Source organism: Garra rufa, chromosome 8 (genome assembly GCF_049309525.1).
Source record: "Garra rufa chromosome 8, GarRuf1.0, whole genome shotgun sequence".
NCBI lineage: Eukaryota > Metazoa > Chordata > Actinopteri > Cypriniformes > Cyprinidae > Garra > Garra rufa.
In genome coordinates, this window is record NC_133368.1 from 25,735,873 (window position 1) to 25,755,937 (window position 20,065).

The following is a 20,065-nucleotide window of genomic DNA, read 5'->3' on the forward strand; positions in this document are numbered from 1 at the left end:
GACAAAAAAAAAACAAACAAACACATGAGACATTTCTCAAAATATCTTTTAGGTTCCACAGAAGAAATAAAGTCATACAGGTTTGGAACAACATGAGTAAAAGATGACAGAATTTCCAACTTTGGGTGAACTGTCTCTTTCAGCTTACATAAAAATATGTCACTCATCATGTGTAGACAATTTTTTGTTTCTAAAAGTAAAAAAATGTTAGTGGTGTAGTGTTAAAGGGTCTTTAAAAACACGGGATTGAGAGAGGGGATGTGGTTAAGCTAAAATTTGGGGTGGCCCAGTGGCTTTAAATGGAGCTGTGTGTATTTATAGAGCTGCTATTTTGAAGCATTAGATAATGGCCCCAGAGGGAAAATCAGACCTCCATTTAAGTGGAAATGCTTTCAGAGGATGAAAAACTGCCAGAAGACATCTGTACTTACTCATCGTCTATGAGAAAGAAAGAGGAAGAGGGAATGATGGAAAGAGAGAACAGTTTACTAATGAATAGCTCTGTGCTAATGGTAGTATTGAACTTTACATTAAACTTCATTGTACCCAGATGGAATCTGGTGGCTTTCTACTTGATCTAAATCAATAAATCTGTTAATGTTTTAAACATAAAACATCTACACTGTACTACACCCTAAAATCAGATTAGACAAACATGCACTTAATGAATGACAGTGTGTTCAGACTCTACAGAGGTTTATTTCTGTTCACGAGAGAAATACTACTATAAAACTTGAATTTGTCACTTCCTGTTGGACATCAGAAATTCCCCTAGTCTTAAAGTGCTTTTTTGTCAATCACTTTCTGGAATACTTACTGTCTCGTTCACACAGTGTAACAGTAAAGGCGTGAATGAGTCTCATTTTTGCCAATACTAAATTAGGGTTAGTAATGCTTTGAGAACTTAGAGATGTTAAAACAGAATGAAACTGTATAAGAAGTACACTTTGCTTTAAAACTAAATTGTTTTACTTGTGTCACTAGCTTCAAAAAATGACTGTTTTCAAACAGCTTTCCCCAAACAAAACCCTGTTTTGCTATTGCTATTGGTGAATAAACATATAGCCCCACCCCCAAACTCACGGCATTGGTTGAGACAGTGTTGCTATGATAGGCTGGCAGAAAAAAGGTATATAAACATAAAAACAACACATTGTTCAGAGACTTTTTTCCTCCCTGATGCAAACACACACACACACTTAGCTATCTAAGCTCTGGAAGTTTGCTATTCAGACTTCTCTTTATTATGTATATACTGATAGGTATATTGTTAACTTTAATTTTATACTATTTTTTACAAATGATGTCCCCAAAAGGAGGATTTACCTCACTGTTGTGTACAAATTTGCCCCCAAAATATGTTTAAGTAGCTACACACACACTTTTTTAATGCTGCCCAGAGATGTCTAACAAGTGCTTGCTGTATTAAATTAGTGTCCAAGCACAGGAACGCTGCTCCAGGGAGACAGCAAAAAGAGGGAGGAATGTTCTGGAATAACATCCTTTTAATGTTCCCTACATACTGTCCTCTTTCTTTCATTTCTTCACAGGATGAGTAGTTATGCAACTACAGAAACACACTCAGATGTGTGGAATGAAGCATTGTGTTCTTGTCTTTCTCAATCTCCCTCCTTCTCTCAAGTCTTTTGCTCCCCCTTGTGGGGAAATATCATATAATAAAGGCTATCAGCTGTCAAATATACAGACAGCATCTCATTCCCAATTTAGGATGTTCTTTGTAATGCAAATAGACACTAAATTCAGCTTGACATTTAAAGAGTAACATAATGACAACCACAGTGATATGTGATTACTGTTTAGTCCTCTTCAAAACTGACACTAACCTAAAGTTTAGTTTTGGGATATCATGATGGATGTGACATTAAATAAAAGTGAATATATGAGAGTGAGTTTTTATGCATGTGAGAGTAAGACAGGATATACAATGTGCTCTGTGCAGACTGGTGACGCTTCAGTTGTGTGACAGTGTTTTTCAGGACTCACAAGACTCTGGAATCAGTGGATCCTCAGTTCACCATGAGGAGAAAGATGGAGCAGCTCAGAGAGGAGCTGGAACTCACAGAGCAACTACGAGAGGTATGCAAACACGCTCACACTGAAGCTAAATATGTAAATTAACTAAATAGTTGGTTAGTGACTTAATACACTTTTTTTAAACAACAAAAAATCACAAGGAGAAATTTGTGAAACAATAGATAGACTGTTCAAAGTGGAAAAAAGGGTTTGGATATTTGGATATATTTGATTGTCAAGTGTTTTAAGTAATTTTTTTATGTTGATTTTGACAGAGTATTGAGAGCAGACTGAAAGTAGTTCTTCCTGAAGATCTGGGCTCTTCTCTCATGGATGGGGTTGTGCTTTGTCACCTAGTCAACCACATTCGGCCACGTTCAGTGGCCAGTATCCATGTACCATCTCCTGCAGTGGTGAGATTTCTCTGAATTATCCACACAATTACACAAACACTATAAACTAAAATTGAAAAGTTTCAGGTCAGTGAGATTTTGAAATATTAGTGCTGGGCAATGGTTAATTGCGATTAATCTAATCCAAAATAAAAGATTTGTGTACATAATATACATAATAAACTGTATATTTATTATGTATATATGATTACACACAATCATGTGTATGTATTTAAGAAAAAATGTTATACTTAAATATGAAATATATTTATATATAATATAAATTATATGAATGAAAATATATACATGTAAATACATCATAATATTTTTAAAATATATATTGTATGTGTGTGTCTTTATATATACATAATAAAACACACACACACACACACACACACACACACACACACACACACACACACACACACACACACACACACACATGTTGGGTTTACATGTTTTATGGGGACATTCCATAGGCGTAATGGTTTTTATACTGTTCAAACCGTATTTTCTATGGTCCTACACCTACCCTACACCTAAACCTAGCCCTCACAGGAGATTGTGCACACTTTTACTTCATCAAAAAAACTCATTGTGCATGATTTATAAGCCTGTTTCCTCATGGGGACCTAAGAAATGTCCCCACAAGGTCAAAATCTACTGGTATTCCTATCCTTGTGGGGACATTTGGTCCCCATAACGTGATGAATACCAGGTACACACACACACACACATACACACATATTATAAAAACAAAAACTTTTATTTTGGATGCAATAAATCGGGATTAATCATTTGAACAGCACTATTAAATATATTTGTACATTTTTTTTTTAAAGAAGTCTCTTAGGCTTACCAAAGCTGTATTTTCATATCAGAAATGTAGTCAAAACAATAATAACGTGACCCAAAGGTCGCAGTTCGATTCCCAGAACCAGACACAAATTTTACCTGTTCTTATGACGAAAATGTACCTGTGGGAACCTTTTCACAAAACGTGAAATACGTACCAGAAAGTGTATATCACTGCAGTTTCCAACAGAAATGAACACTAGAGGGGGTAATATAGTGAAGACTTGTAATCCTTTTCGCAAATAGTTATGATTACAGCTTCACAGTTTCACTTTCCATACATAACAGGCTTGCTTGGTAACTCAGCCGGCACAGAATTGGAATCCTTGGGTACGAATCCCGTGAAAAACGTGATTTACAATCAAAGAGCTGACAGATGAGAGACCGAAAATCAAGCTAAAGCGACATGCTTGCAATTGCGTTTTTATGTCACATTTGCTTTAGTTCATACTATCGGGTAGGTTTAGGTGTAGTGCTGGTACATTATTTTAAAACGGCACGAAACATTAGAGCTACAGCCCCACTCAACGGACATTTCAAGTCAGAACTGTGGTGACACGTACAAAATCAGCGTCACATAAAACTGAACACTCTTTTACCACTCGGGACATTTCACATTGAATATGTCACAAAACGTACATGGTGGTACATATTTTGTATACTGCAAAAAAGTTTCCACGGGTTTTCGTCATGAAATCAGATTGCACAAATTCCCTTGTACGGGTCACCATACTTAGCTTCACGACATGTCACTTTTCACTTTAAAATAATTGTAAATTGTATAACTTTTCTAGTTGAACATTTTAAAGTGTATTTAATTCAAGTAACCATTACTCTATGCGTCTCATGATCTTTCAGAAATCATTCTAATATGCTGATTTGGTGCTCAAGAAATATTTTTTGTCATCAATATTAAAAACAGTTGTGCTGCCTAATATTTTTGTGGAAGTTTTTTACATTTTTAATGAACAGAAAGACAAATATGGCAATCTTTGTAACATAAATATATTTACTGTAAATTTTGATGTATCCTTGATGAATAAAAAAGTATTAACTGAAAATTAAACACAAAAAAAAAATTCAATTCTAAACCCTAAACATTTAAATTTATGAATGATTGATAGTGTTTAAGTTTGTTAACCTATGTTTTTTCTGTCTCTCTCTCTCTTTTTGACATCTGTATATGGATACGTTAAACCTTCAGCCCAAGCTTAGCATGGCTAAATGTCGCAGAAATGTTGAAAACTTCTTGGACGCCTGCAGGAAAATGGGAGTCCCTGAGGTAAATATTTCATTTTTTTTGTGAATGCCAAATGAGCTAGGTCTGTTTTTCAAAAGCCACTGTTTGTACAGGTTTTGCTGTACTAGTCTTTCATGTGCAGTTCGTTGGGGCAATATAAGGGGAGGAGACAGATCAACAATTTAAAGAACAATTTATTTTACTATTGTTGTTGACCTTGTTTCAGACCTTCCCATAGTTCCTAGGAAATTTTGTCTTATTCTTTTCAGCTGAAACATTCCCTGTAAAGCTCATTCTATACATTTTCCACACTATAACTAATCCTCAAGTGAATTGGACTGCTAGTGGGGATTTCCACTGAATTTCCTGTTTGATTTAGGTCTAATCTCAGAGTCTGTCTGACAATGAACCTGTACACACAGGGCTCCTTGAAAACAAATCCTGGTAAAAAGAAAATACATGTGATGACTTGATCATTAGCCACCACTAATTTGATTGGTTGAAGCAGCTGAGATTGCCTTACACTGGTCTGTGATCAGTCACACCCTGTTTATTGGCCTTGTGTTTCAGCTTAAAGAAATTCTGGACCCTTTTAGTTCAATATTTTTTCGGGGAAAACTGATCATAGAACAGCATTTAAAGACACTTTCTTCATATAACCCTACTACAGCTGCATCATGTCGTTGTATTAAGATGTTATCATCATGGCTTTAGGCTTCATCCATTTCTAAGGCTCCATTCCATCCTGTTAATGGCTCTGACCTGCTCTCTGATAAATGGTCATGTCTCCTTGAGCTGTGACAGAGGGAATTGCAGTGTACCGATAAACAGACAACAAACCTTGACACATGAGTGAAACAAATTTTGTGGAAATTGTTCATAAAAACCTTTATTTCATCAATTCAGTCTGTTCAATTGTCTTATCCAGATAAAGCTAGAATCAATTACAGCTTTCACTTCCATTAAAATCTTTGTACGTCTTACGAGCACAATGTCTATGTTCTCTTGAAACATGGACAAAATGTTTGTCGTTGTCCTATACTCTTTTTGTTTACAGGAATCAAGTAAGGATTGTTGGTCAATTTTAGGTCCACTTTTTTTGCTCAAACTGTGCAGAAGTTTCTATTGGTTATGCCATCCTACCCATCATCAATGGGCTTTTCTAGAAGGAACCCAGATGTTGTCTTCTGCTTTATGGGTTGAGCTTGGTCCAAGCCATTCATAACAGGCTGTTCTGATTAGCGTCTCGTATAGGAAGCTGTAAGTTGTCATAGCTTGTGTCTGTAGTAGCAGTAGCTACTACGAGTCTGCATGGCAGCTAGCTTTGTCACCATGTGTCTTTTGTGTTTGCTATCCTGATAGCTGATGTTTATCAAGCTAGATGATTCTGTTAGCGTGTTTAGGGCTAATGTGACAGGCCTTGTTTGTTCCGTAACTTCTGGACGCAGTAAAGTTTATATATCGTTGCTTTGTTTATCAACTTAGTGTAGTTGTTGAGTTCAGTCTAACTTGACCTGCTCTGCACTTTACTGGCTTTTGCAGCTTTCTTGCTTTGTATAATTTTTAACGCTGTAGCTTGGCTTGTGCCTGGCATACGCTTACTACTGCACATGCTCCGCTAACCACCATGTCACCTGTGCTCGTGCTAACAGCATCTGCCCCAGCACACCTCAAACCAGCCAGAGCTGCCTCCTGATAGAGAGACAATGACTGACGATGTTCAACCTCACTGTCAGAAAACTCTTTTTCAGAAGGCAGTAAGAGGGTCATTCTCGAGAAATGGTGCCTGACATGGCAATTTTTTAATGGTCACAGAAAGTTTGTAATTTATACACTTGTAACTTGTACACATTCAAATATGGGACCCTGGACCACAAAACCAGTCTTAAGTAACACAGGTATATTTGTAGCAATAGCCAAAAATACATTGTATGGGTCAAAATGATCAATGTTTCTTTTATGCCAAAAATTATTAGGATATTAAATAAAGATCATGTTCCATGAAGATATTTTGTCAATTTCGTACTGTAAATATATCAGAACCTTATTTTTGATTAGTAATATGCATTGCTAAGAACTACATTTGGACAACTTTAATAGCGGAAAGCTTATTTATCCAGCTTTCTGGTTTCTTGAGCACTAAATTAGCATATTGAAATGATTTCTGAAGCACAACAAATGTATTTACACCAAACCACATCATTTAGACATAATTCTTACTTGCGCTGGGTAAAAATATATAGATTTCTTGATTTTAATCAATTCTCATTTTTACAAAACAATATCAATTCTTAAATCCCAAGAATCGATTAGTCTAGCCTTTTTTCAGTAAGTGAGCGGAACATTGTAGCGCATCTCCGATCCAATAAATCGCAATAAGCTTAATTTTGATATGAAACAAAGTCTCCAATTTCAGATTATGTCCATTTTATTGCTGTATTCAAAAAATAAATACCATTTTGGCCCTGTTTTATGTAAAGTGACACATCGCTGTGGCACCTCAGTTCAAGAAAAGCGGCAGCGCGAAGCGCATGTGAACTAATCATCTCCTCTGCTTTAATACCAGTTTCAGCATGAAATAAACATTAAAAAACATCTGAAGATATGTTAAAAGAAAGAGTACAACTTGCCAAATCTGTATCCTGTCTTCTTTAATCGTTCAATTAGTGTTTGAACCATGCAAAGATGTCAGTATAACAGCTTGTAAACAATATGTGACCCTGGACCACAAAACCAGTCTTAAGTAGCATGGGTACATTTGTAGCGATAGCCAAAAATACATTGTATGGGTAAAAATTATAGATTTTGCCTATAGATTAGGATATTAAGTAAAGATCATTTTCCATAAAGATATTTTGTAAATTTCCTTCTGTATATATATTAAAACAAATTTTTTGATTAGTAATATGCATTGCTAAGATATTCATTCGGAAAACGTTAAAGGCGATTTCCTCAATATTTAGATTTTTTTTGCATCCTCAGATTCTAGATTTTCAGATAGTTGTATCTCGGCCAAATATAGTCCTATCCTAACAACCATACATCAATAGAAAGCCTATTTATTCAGGTTTCAGATGGTGTGTAAATCTCAATTTCAAAAAATTGACCCTTATGACTGGTTTTGTGGTCCAGGGTCACATAACATCACATTTACCTCAGAAAAACGTATTCGGTGACCATAAACTCGTTAACCAGCTAGAAAATGAACTCTAGAGTGCTAAATATGTGCACTATATAACATATTATCATTTTTACATAAATTAAACATTGAAGTGTATGTTTGAATAAATCTGTCATGTTTTTATGACAGCCAACATTTAAATGTTTATATTTCAAAAAAGGAATTGAAGTAGAAATATAATTATGTAATTGTAACTTTATTATTATTATAAAAACATCATAGTGTGCAATTTAAGCGTTTGTATACAAATTATTTAATTTTAACATTTAATATTATAGTAATGTAGTATAAAATAACTGAACTATTGAGATTGACAATATCGATATATGTGAACAAGCTGAAATAACTGAAAAAAAAATAGTGTATCTGTTTGAACCATGTGATCAACAAAGACACAAATATTATAATTACATTTTTATTTTTTTTATTTTTTATGACTGATTGACCAGAATGCCAATAACTCATGTATTGGTAATAAATAAAGACATTCAAATTAAATTATTTTAAACTGTTGCAGTACACACTAAATTGAGTAGAACATTAAACAATGTGACTTAGTATCTAGTTAACTACATTGTCAGTAGAGTAAGTCATGGGAACACGTATTTATTACACAACTGTAACGGTTTCTTGAGAATGATCCAGAATTTTTGCCGTTTGTTGAGCTCGAAGCATTTTACCTTTGAACTTTATCACTGTCTAATCACCTTCCTTATCTTTCTCTGGTGCCGGACGGATGATCTCTCCTTTTCTCATTTCCCTTCTTATTTGCTTTTATTCTCCCTTTGTTTCTCTCTCCATACATCCCTCATTATTACTCTGTTCTCCTCTCCTCTTCCTCTTTCTGGTTCTCTTTGTCATCCCCTCCATGTTTTTAATCTCTCTCAGTCCTCTCTCTGTTCGGCTTATGACGTTCTGCAGTTTAACCTGCGTCCGCTCTGGGCCGTGGTCGCGGCCTTGCTCATGGTGGAGAGCACAGGAACAAGGCAGAAGGAAGGAAAGGTGGAGAGTGGCAGGGAGAAAGAGACAGAGGTCAAGAAGCTTATACCAGAGTCCACTCAGACTCCACCCCCTTCCTGGCAAATATGGGATCTGATTGGCTCAAGTCTGCTGCACGTTTTCTGTCTGGTGATGCTGTTTGTGGCCTACAGCTGGAGCGAATTTAAATAATGAACTTGAACTAAAAAGACACAAGTAACACATTTATTGATACTTGAAAGCACATCGAACAGTTTGTAATGGCCTCACTTAAAGGGATAGTTTACCCAAAAACATCAATTCTGTGATTGTTTTTTTTCTTTCTTTTTTCTGTGGAACACAAAAGAAGATATTTTGAAGAAACAGTTGTCGTTCCCTATTGACTTCCACAGTATTGTTTTCCATACAAATTATGACAGAATTTTAATTTTTGGGTGAACTATCACTTAAAATGGAAAAAGTATGTGTCCCTATTAGACAGAGCACATTTAGTTGTAAACACTTTTTTTTTTTTTTTTGATGAATAGTTTCATACGTTTGACCAACCCTTACATGTTGACTTGGCTGTGATGGAAACCATAACACAAACCATGCAACATTTTTTTGTGCTCCAGGAAGACATTTAGATGTTTTCATGTTTGAGTAAGTGTTATTTATTAGTTGGCAAATAACATATTTATTAGTCCTTGCAAAATGCTAAGGAAACCTTCTTCAAACAGACTTTTTACAAACATTTACGCAGGAGGTGCACTGAGCACTTTAATAAGGAATGACGAATGGCCAAGTTCACACTCACTTCCGCCTCTGTACAAAACTTGTTTCAGAAAGTTTAATTTCAGCTGAATTTTGTTTAAAATTGCACATATAAACAATATAAGTGGTATAATTATTAGCATCTGCATGACTAAACAAAAATAATACCAACAGATATGGAGGTCGTGCCTCGTGATCGTGCCAGTCATGCCAGTGATCAGGAATCAAGCGCACATTTGGTCTGCTTTACAGAAACTATTTGCTGTAATATCAGGACACTCGAGTAAATGAAGGCCCAGATGCCATTAATGCAAAATGTTAGCTTTGCACAGAAGTCTTGTACGGTGAGGTCAAATCTATGATTAAACATATTTAATCATTAGCATAAGGGCTAATTTATCTGTTGGATGTAAAAAGCAGCTACTTTTGGTTAAGAGAGTTTTTAAGAGCCTGATGTATTATTGTTTAGATTGGAAATTATTAAATATCCTGCACAGTCATTGTAAATGATTACATTGTTATTTTATCCAAAACGCTGTCTATAGGAGGTCAAAAATGACTAATGAATCGTTGGTTTAATTTCCTGTTTATTAGTAAAACAGAATAACATACAGTCCAAGTCAAAAGTTTACATACACCTTGGAGTATCTGCAAAATGTTAATTTTTTGACCAAAATAACAGGGATCGTACAAAATGCATGTTATTTTTTTATTTAGTACTGACCTGAGTAAAATATTTTTCACATAAAAGACATTTACAAATAGTCTACACGAGAAAATAATAGTTGAACATTTAAAATGATCTTGTTCAAAAGTTTACATACACTCAGTTCTTAATACTATGTTGTTACCTGAATGATCCACAACTGTGTTTTATTTTTTTTAGTGATAGTGTCCCTTGTTTGTCCGTTGTTTGTCCTGAACAGTTAAACTGCCCGCTCTTCTTCAGAAAAGTCCTTCAGGTCCTACAAATTCTTTGGTTTCCGGAAGGAAAAACGATGCATTTAGACCGGGGTGAAAACTTTTGAATGGAATGAGAATGTTTACATTTTTCTTATTTTGCCTAAATATCATACTTTTTTTCCATTTAGTACTGCCCTTCAGAAGGTACAGAGGATACTTCTGCATGTTTTCCAGAAGACTAAATAAGTCAAATTCAAAAAGTTTTCACCCTCTGGCTCTTAATGCATTGTTTTTCCTTCTGAAGCATCAGTGAGCATTTAAACCTTCTGTAATAGTTGTTGAGTCCCTCAGTTGTTTGAGTTGTCCTCAGTGTGAAAAGATGGACCTTAAATCATATAATGATTGTTGGACAGGGTTAAAAATACACAAAACTATTGGATAAAGGATTTTTCTCAAGACCAGCAGGCAGTTTAACTGTTCAGGACAAACAAGGGACTCATGAACAACTATCATTATACAAAAAAAAAAAACTGTGGATCATTCAAGTAACAACACAATATTAAGAATCAAGCGTATGTAAACTTTTTTTATAAATTCAGCTATTTTCTCTTGTGGACTATATGTAAATGTATTTTTATGTGAAATATCTTATTCAGGTCAGTACTACATAAACAATTTACATGCATTTTGTATGATCCCTCTCTTTTTGGTCAAATAATTAACATTTTGCAGATTCTGCAAGGTGTATGTAAACTTTTGACTTCAACTGTACAGAGTAAACCAATTTTTTTTATTAATTTAATAATTTTCATTCCACAGAGATATGACTAATCTGAATCAAATAATGAGGAATAACAGGGTCGAAGAATAAGATTTAATTCATGTATCTGTAATAGAGGCTGAGGTGGGTTTTTAAATGATGAATTATCAGATTAACATAATTTTAATAATTGAGTAATTAGTGTTTTGGTTGTATGTAATTTACTGTTGTGAAGCTCTGTACGCAAGGTGTCTCTTCTAATTGGATCCTCTGATTCTATTTTCGGTTCTGATCTTTATCTCACATAATAGAATGACCTTGTTTATCTCATCACAGATAAAAGAAATCGTTAAAGGGAGCCGTTAGTAAATGAGCAGACAGTGATGTCACTGAGGCCTCTTGACATCATTTCCTCAATCTACAGAATACTTTGAACCTTATCTGCATGATCACAGCAGCTATAATTGGCATTGCTTTCATCATCCAGGCAATACTGACTGTTCAGGACCTTTTGTTCAGTTTAATTTCCTCATTTGTAAAAAAGCTACAAGATGCAAAAAGTGTTTGTATTGCTTTAAAGGCTTAAATTATGTTGTGTGGGTTCCTCTGACAGCTCAGTTGCTTCTTTTTGTCTGGCTCAGTGTTGAATAGTGTTCAGTGCTGCTGCTAGTGGACTTTGTAAGGCTTTGTGGTTTTTATGACCCTGTAAATGAAAAGGAATAAATGTACAGTTTTCTCATCTTTGTGTTTCTGTAAGACTTGTGTTGTACTTATTAGTTCATTTTTTAAAGGGGTCATCGGATGCAGACCTTTTACATGTTGTTTGAACATAAATGTGTGTTGGCAGTGTGTGCTCACAAACACCCTTTTTTCCAAATCAAGCCATTCTCAGCATCTTCATGTAGACAAGAATGGCTCCTAAGCAATTGAGGTGTTCTGTTGTTGGATGTAATAATAACATAGTAGTCGTCATTTACTCCCGACATCTGAGGCGCTGAAGACGCAGTGGATGACTTTTGTTTTGTAAAGGGAATGTGCCTCCTGTTCTACATAAATGCGTCTATGTTTGCGCGAATCATTTGTGATTTAGCTTCACTTACAGTGGAAGTGAGTATGAGGATTTTTTAATGAATCTTTGCAATCACCTTTCCTAATAACATGCTAGTTAGCAAATTTCGTGGCTAAACGCGGGGCGAGCAGAGCTCATTAGCATTTAAAGCAACATCCACCAGAATAGGTTGATTTTTTTGCAGAGCTGATTTTGGCAAGCTGATTTTTAACCAAAGCATGTTATAGACTTTTCATTAAGACCGTAAAGAATCATATCAACTTCCAATGCATCCGATGACCCCTTCAAAGGAGAAATTTTAAATTTGAAACTTTTTCCATGTTTAAGTGCTATTATCAGGTCCCCAGTGTATCTACCAACCCAGAAAATGTGAAGAAGCCTTTCTCTTCAAGCATGTGAAAAAATGAGCCGCCCATGACGTAGAAAGAGCCAATCAAAGATGGCAAAAATCAGCCAATCAAACATGTTGTGGGTAGATTAGTGGTAATGCATTGATGTAATGCCTTCTTAGGAAGAAATTTTTTTATAGATAAAAACCATGACAACCGATGTGACCTTTGACCACCAAAATGCAGATACTGCACTTTGCCTTTGGATGACTTGAAAAAAACTAAAACACTATTGTAAAAGCAAAGTGCAGTGTCTACAAACTAAATGTGTTCATCCAACTTTCTTGTTGTGTTTCTTACTAAAGTGATTGTTTTTAATAACTTTGGATATTGTGTGACGGCAGACGCGGTGTCAAAGCCGGGAAAACAAAGCTAGAACGCAGTAACATCACTTACTGCGGTTTGCCTTGGTATTCATTTGGATTTTGTAGTTACCGCAATTTTGACACTTTCGTTTCTTTGAAACGGGATAAAATTGAACTAGGAGACTTTGCCACAAGACAAAAACTGTTGTCACAAAGCCCATTTTAAGCCTTAACTCAATTTTGACCAAATGTGTAGTTGCTGCACTTTGCCTTTGGATGACCTGAAAAAAACTAAAACACTATTGCAAAAGCAAAGTGCAGTATCTACAAACTAAATGTGTTCATCCAACTTTCTTGTTGTGTTTCTTACTAAATTGATTGTTTTTAATAACTTTGGATATTGTGTGACGGCAGACGCAGTGTCAAAGCCGGGAAAACAAAGCTAGAATGCAGTAACATCACTTACTGCGGTTTGCCTTGGTATTCATTTGGATTTTGTAGTTACTTATTTGACACTCTCGTTTCTTTGAAATGGGATAAAACTGAACTAGGAGACTTTGCCACAAGACAAAAACTGTTGTCACAAAGCCCATTTTAATCCTTAAAGGTTGTATCAGCGATTTCTAGCCTAAAACATAAAGTGTCAATTTCAGCTGACCTTTCATCACGATCCGCTCGCTGCCTGCCCCATAAATTGTCTGTGAAAAAACCGCGTCTCTCTGGTCAGCCTAGGGTCCGAGATATGCCAAAAAAACAATCGGCACTACCAACCTTTCCACAGATAAACAAACAGTGTTCCAACCAATCAGCGTCAGGGGTTTGGTGTTGTGGACTTTCCTACTGGTGCAGGGATGTGAGGGAGGCGGAGCAAAAGTCCACAACACCAAACCCCTGACGCTGATTGGTTGGAACACTGTTTGTTTATCTGTGGAAAGGTTGGTAGTGCCGATTGTTTTTTTTGGCATATCTCGGACCCTAGGCTGACCAGAGAGACGCGGTTCTTTCACAGACAATTTATGGGGCAGGCAGCGAGCGGATCGTGAAGAAAGGTCAGCTGAATTTGACACTTTATGTTTCAGGCTAGAAATCGCTGATACAACCTTTAACTCAAATTTGACCAAATGTGTAGTTACTGCACTTTGCCTTTGGAGGGCAGTATTGATTTATTTACTGTATAGTACGCTGCTGCCACACACATCTAATATGAAAATGCAATTTCTCTCCTAGCTGTTTATTTTATATTTTCAGTCTGTTGTCTAATACATGCACGAATTGTATGTATTCTGACAGCTCTGCATGAGCTTGTTAGCCAGGGTTCAAAGTCCAAAGCGCAAGGAAAATCTGCGCTGAAACAGCATAATGAGAATCATTCATAAATCTGCTGCTGTCAGCAAAAAGTAGCACTGGGGTCTTCTTGAAGGTTTCCACCAAAATAAAAGTCAACATTCATAAATGTTAGTATTGTGATTTTACTGTTGTTCTGTAAAATAAAATAAAAAAGTAAGACAAAAATTAATGATAATCATTACAACAGCTCTATTAATACATTTACTGTAACATTCTCCTTTGTTCAGAAAGGCTGCATTTATTTGTACATTAAAATCACATGCCTGATTCAAGAAGGGGTCTTACAAATGGCCAAAGAATATTATTTTACTAACTTATTAATTTTAAGTTAAATTGTGCTTTGTTGGTAGGCTGTACTGTCTAAAAGTAAAAAGCACATTTTGGATATTTTATTTATGCAATTGTGAAAAATACATGGGGGAAAAAACACGAAAAAACGTGTTCGGCCAAGTGTTTAAATTTGTTCGGCCAAGAATTTTGATTTCGGTGCATCCCTACTAAGTTTAAAGTAAAAAATGCACAATAGACATGATGATCAAAACCAAACAGATGTCTTATTGACAGTATCTAAGCTGTAATGCTGCGTTCACACCAAGCGCGAATATGCGTCTGGCGCGAGTGATTTCAATGTTAAGTCAATGGTAAGACGCGTCTACGCGCGTCTGGAGTTCTTGCGGCGCGAATTGGCGTTTAGCGCGGCGCGGTAGACGCAAATTCGCGTCTGCCGCCCAAGTTGAAAAATCTGAACTTCTGCGTCAATTCGCGCCGCGTTAACCAATCAGGAGCCTGCTTGATGCTGTGGTGGCAGGCCCGCCCGGAGTCACTCATTCAAATATGAAACATGAATACTAAATGCCTAGTGCGGTTCTACAACAAAGCAAGTGTTTTATCACATATATGACACATATTCATTTTGTATTGAATGCTATCTTTTCCATATCTAAATCTTAATTATATGAAACATTATTATAGTGTAGTGTGTCTACACTATAATAACAGAACAATAATAGCTATAATAGTGTGTATACTTTAGTGTGTCTGGACAGTGTTGTGTGAGGAAAATAAAGAAATCACAGGACAGGTTAAATACTTTTGGAGGCTGGCTCCATTTATCATCAAAACAAAAATAAATAACAGATTTTACAGTAATAACCTGAACAAAAAAATGGCACAGACCTATAGAATTATTATACATCAGAAGAGGAATGACATAAAGGAGTAGTTCACTTTTAAAATGAAAATTCTGTCATCATATACTGCTCCAACGCACAGAGGGAAGTTCCACCGCTCCTGAAATCCCCTCGCTCCGATGCGGGACAGCAGGTCATCGAACTGGGTGCGGGACAGGCGGAAGTACCGCTGAAAGCGGCCGTCATCCAGGCGCAGCTCCTGGAGCAAGTGATGAAACTCGCCGAACTGGGTTCGCCTCCGAATGGTCTGGTGGACCCAAATACGGCGACGATGATCCCTACACCGCTGTTCTGCTCTCCAGAGCAAATACAGAGCGGTGACTCTCTCGATAAATGACCGATCAACAACAGAATCTTGTAAAAAGATGGCCGCCAAAGGGGTTTGAAACTTTCGCCTCTGACGCGCGTAAATTTCGCTTCAAACTTTTGTTTTTACGCGCGTCGATTTCGCTCTTGACGCGCCGAATGAACACAAAGTGGTCACGCGTATAACTAGACGCGGCAGGCGCGAATTTAGACGCATATTCGCGTTTGGTGTGAACGCAGCATAAGGACTCTAGTCTGGAAAAGGGGGCGGGGAACAGCAGCTCATTTGCATTTAAAGAGGCATTCACAAAAACAGCATATTTCTGCTTCTACTCAAAATAGGCATTTTCAAAATGATTTAATTAATGATCTGTGGTATATTTTGAGCTGAAACTTCAGAGACACATTCTTGGGACACCTGAGACTCATATTACATCTTGTAAAAGGGGAATAATAGGTCTTCTTTAAGAAAATACACCACTGTTTGAATGTTTGTTTGTGTAATTGATATCATATTTGCCATCACTGCTAAACGAGGTGAGTCTCTATTAGTATTCAATAATGAAAGCATTCCGTTTCAATTAATTGTGTGTAATAAATTTTGTGTGGGAATTCTGTCTGTTTCATCTCTGACTTAACACTTTGTTTGTCCTCTTTGTGAATCTCTCTCCAGGATAAGTTATGTCTGCCGCATCATATTCTGGAGGAGAAGGGCCTGATTAAAGTTGGCATCACTGTTCAAGCTTTGCTGGATGAGACTTCGGCCAACGAGACACTTATTACATGAGTCACACATACACAAGACACACACACACACACACACACACACACACACACACACACACACACACACACACACACACACACACACACTAATCCCTCCACCGCTAGACGATCTTTGAGAAATTCCCTGGACAGTGTCCTTTTATTTCTGTTTGAACAGCAGCTCATCTTCAACTTGCAGGTATATGCTCATGTTTTCCTCACTTTCTTGACTTTAATATTTAGTACTGTTATCTGATCACTGTTGCCCAGGCCATAGTCGTATAAGCAAAAAATAGCTCAAAGCTAGCTTGAGATATGAAATCCCTTTATTTAATATACATATATTTATTAAACAGGTAGATGAGAGATGTACACAGTTGTGCACAGTTCGTAAGGGTTTTTATACATACATCTACATATGTTTCGATTTTATGATATATGTGTTGGGCCTTTAGTGATCTAGATTTAAAACACTCGTCCTCCCAGAGTCCTTCAAGTATGTGACTTTTTTTGTAACCACTTTTGAACTTGTTTTTTGGGAGACGTTGATGTTTTGTCTCAGGGGAGGTGTGGCCTCACTATAGTTTCCTACAGTCTCTGCTCTGCTTGCCTGTCAGTCAGGTGTGATTTCACTAAAAGAGTATGTTTGAGTGTGTGGATGGTAAAAAACAAACTGATATCTTGAGGAGAGGATTTCTTTTGTGAGAGTGAGAGAACGAGAGCACATGTTTGCACTTTTTGTATGTAAGTTTGTGTGTCAAGTGACTTTTTTTATTTTACTTGTGCGTATTTGCTTATGGAAAGTCTGATGTCCAAAGCTTCAGCTCCTCACAGATTTAGCCATAAAACAGACCAAAATATCTGAAGCTGGTTTCTCACTGGAGAATATTTGACAGTTGCCAAAATATTTTCATATATCAAACTGATTTACAAACATAATTGTTTTATACAGTTTTTTAAAACAATTTAAATGTATTTTTAAAATAAGGGTTTTGTATTTGTAGAAGGATTCGTAATGTGATGTTGGTGTGTGAACGTGTTAAATGTACAGAACATTTATATTTGATGTGCTTATTTTAATATGTTTGATATGGTTTTTTTTAGCACAATTTATTTTGTTAATGTGAACTGACGGAAAAACTTTATTATCATCTAGGTTCTTAGATGAAAGCAGTTATAACACTTCCATATACAGTTGAAGTTAAAAGTTTACATACACCTTGCAGTATCTGCAAAAAATTAATTTTTTGTATGTTCAAAAGTTTACATACACTTGATTCTTAATACTGTGTCCCTTGTTTGTCCTGAACAGTTAAACTGCCTGCTGTTCTTCAGGAAAATCCTTCAGGTCCCACAATTCTTTGGTTTTTCAGCATTTTTGTGTATTTGAACCCTTTCCAACAATGACTGTATGATTTTGAGATCCATCTTTTCACACTGAGGACAACTGCGGGACTCATATGCAACTATTACAGAAGGTTCAAAAAAAAATGTTGCATTAAGAGCCAGGGGTGTAAACTTTTGAACAGAATGAAGATGTGTACATTTTTCAGATTTTGCCTAAATATGGATGGATCTCAAAATCTTACAGTCACTGTTGGAAAGGGTTCAAATACAAACAAATGCTGAAAAACCAAGAATTTGTGGGACCTAAAGGATTTACAGTGGGCAGTTTAACAGTTCTGGGGCCTCATTTATAAAACTTTCTTACGCACTGATTTGATCTTAGAGTGTTCGTACGATCAAATCCACGTCAAAGTACAGATTTATAAAAACCGTCTTTGACGTGGAAAAGTACTTATCTCCACGTCAGATTCCAGCTTGGCGTACGACCGTTTCCTTGTGGTAATGCCTGGTATTGCAGATAGTTCAGCCTCACTATAATTTGATTTCTTGCGCTCCTTTTTACTTGCCATTGTCACAGAGTTTTTGCTTTAGGAATGAGCTCATTTTATATGTTAATTAATTAAGCAGGGGCGTTTCGACGGCGGAACATTCAGCTGCACACAATTCCACGATCATTTGTGATTTATAACCGAATGACTGGCGTACGCATGGATTTCGTCGTACGTTCGTTTTCTCTGAATCGCTCTTACGATCAAATCAGAAAAGTTCTTAGATAAAATTAAGGATGGTTTCTACGCAAGTCTTTATAAATGAGGCCCCAGGACAAATAAGGGACTCATGAACAACTTTGACTAAACAAAACAAACAAACAAACAAAAAAAACAAAAAACAGCTGTGGATCATTCAGGAAACAACTCAGTATTACAAATCAAGTGTATGTAAACTTTTGAACCGGTCATTTTTATAAATTCAACTATTATTTTGGACTATATGTAAACGTCTTTTATGTAAAGTAGCTTATTCAGGTCAGTACTAAATAAACAGTACTACTACTTTTCTTTTGAAATAATTAACATTTTGCAGATTTTGCAAGGTGTATGTAAACTTTTGACTTCGACTGTACAATTTCCGAATTTCCCAATTTGGCTGTAATTATTTATACATGACAATTTACATTTCATTACAAATACAAATACACTTAAAAAGGGTTATCTCTGTACTGTAATTGCCAACAAAAACATATCTGCTCCTAAAACTTAATTCACATAGTTATACTGTAGCAAATATTAGTAACAAAAATCTGGTCAGAAGCTTTAAATTACACTATAAATCTGTCATATTTTGATTCAAATGGATGGAAAAAATGAAAATGTGGATTAGAAGTGTAATTTTAAAGACATTTGAACAGGATAGCACTTGGTCTTTGATGGTAATTTTACAAATTTTGACTATAGCTTTACAAGGTATTTTACAAGACTTTAAGTTGCATCCTAAATATTCACTGCTGTATCTTGATAATATTTGTCCTTAGGGTAGTCCTTAGACATTAAAAACACTGATTTGAACTTTATATTCATTCAAGTACAGTATCAGAATCTCAGCTATATTGGGTGCATCAACATTCCCTAGCACTTCACAGAAATAGTAGTGAAACTGCTTCACACATTAGAGCTTTAATTGCAGATTTGATTTTGAAATGACAGTGTTTGCACTTTACATATTTGGGACTGTCTTTTTGGCAACTGGCAAATAGTATTATGGTATTTATATTACAGTATTTAGAGAAAATATCAGCTGATCAGATCACTAATGTTTGATAAATCACCATAAATGGGATACAAATCTTTAACTGCTGAATGTTATGTGGCTATTTTGTCTACTTCTTTGATGTATAGGAGAAAAGGCTTGTACTAAACATTTTTGTACTTTAATTTTATAAATAGGAACTATTTTTCCATGTCCTTTCAGTGTTTGGGATTTTACCCCTTTGTAATTCTGTGAACTTCAAGTGCATGTACAGTAACGTTTTTGGGAAAAGCATGCATGTCACTCCACCTTTTGCCTTAACCTCTGTAAATATGGTTTATTTGTACCAACTTCTACCAGTAAATACTTCCACCTTCAAAAGACTAGTTTGTTTCTACTTTTTCAAGGTACTGTAGTAACAATAATGGTGTTATTTGCCATGCCTATACTACATTGATCAGATTTACCCTGCTTTATTTAGTGTGAAATGAGGGCTTGTTAATAA

General features: G+C 35.9%; 1 protein-coding gene across 6 annotated transcripts in view; it reads left to right on the top strand.

Moving 5' to 3' along the window:
- Positions 1–19,941, top strand: part of lrch1 (leucine-rich repeats and calponin homology (CH) domain containing 1) — a 70,171-nt gene extending 50,230 nt beyond the window's left edge. For 4 of the 6 annotated variants that reach the window (XM_073846331.1, XM_073846334.1, XM_073846333.1 and 1 more), the window contains 4 exons: positions 1,988–2,097; positions 2,310–2,447; positions 4,486–4,563; positions 8,591–11,835. In XM_073846331.1, the coding sequence (XP_073702432.1) occupies positions 1,988–2,097; positions 2,310–2,447; positions 4,486–4,563; positions 8,591–8,872 (608 nt within the window). In that variant the 3' untranslated portion in view covers positions 8,873–11,835. Of the gene's footprint in view, positions 1–1,987; positions 2,098–2,309; positions 2,448–4,485; positions 4,564–8,590; positions 11,836–16,375 lie in introns of those variants that run through there. The other 2 variants (XM_073846335.1, XM_073846337.1) reach the window with 1 other exon arrangement.
- The last annotated feature ends 124 nt before the right edge of the window (positions 19,942–20,065 follow it).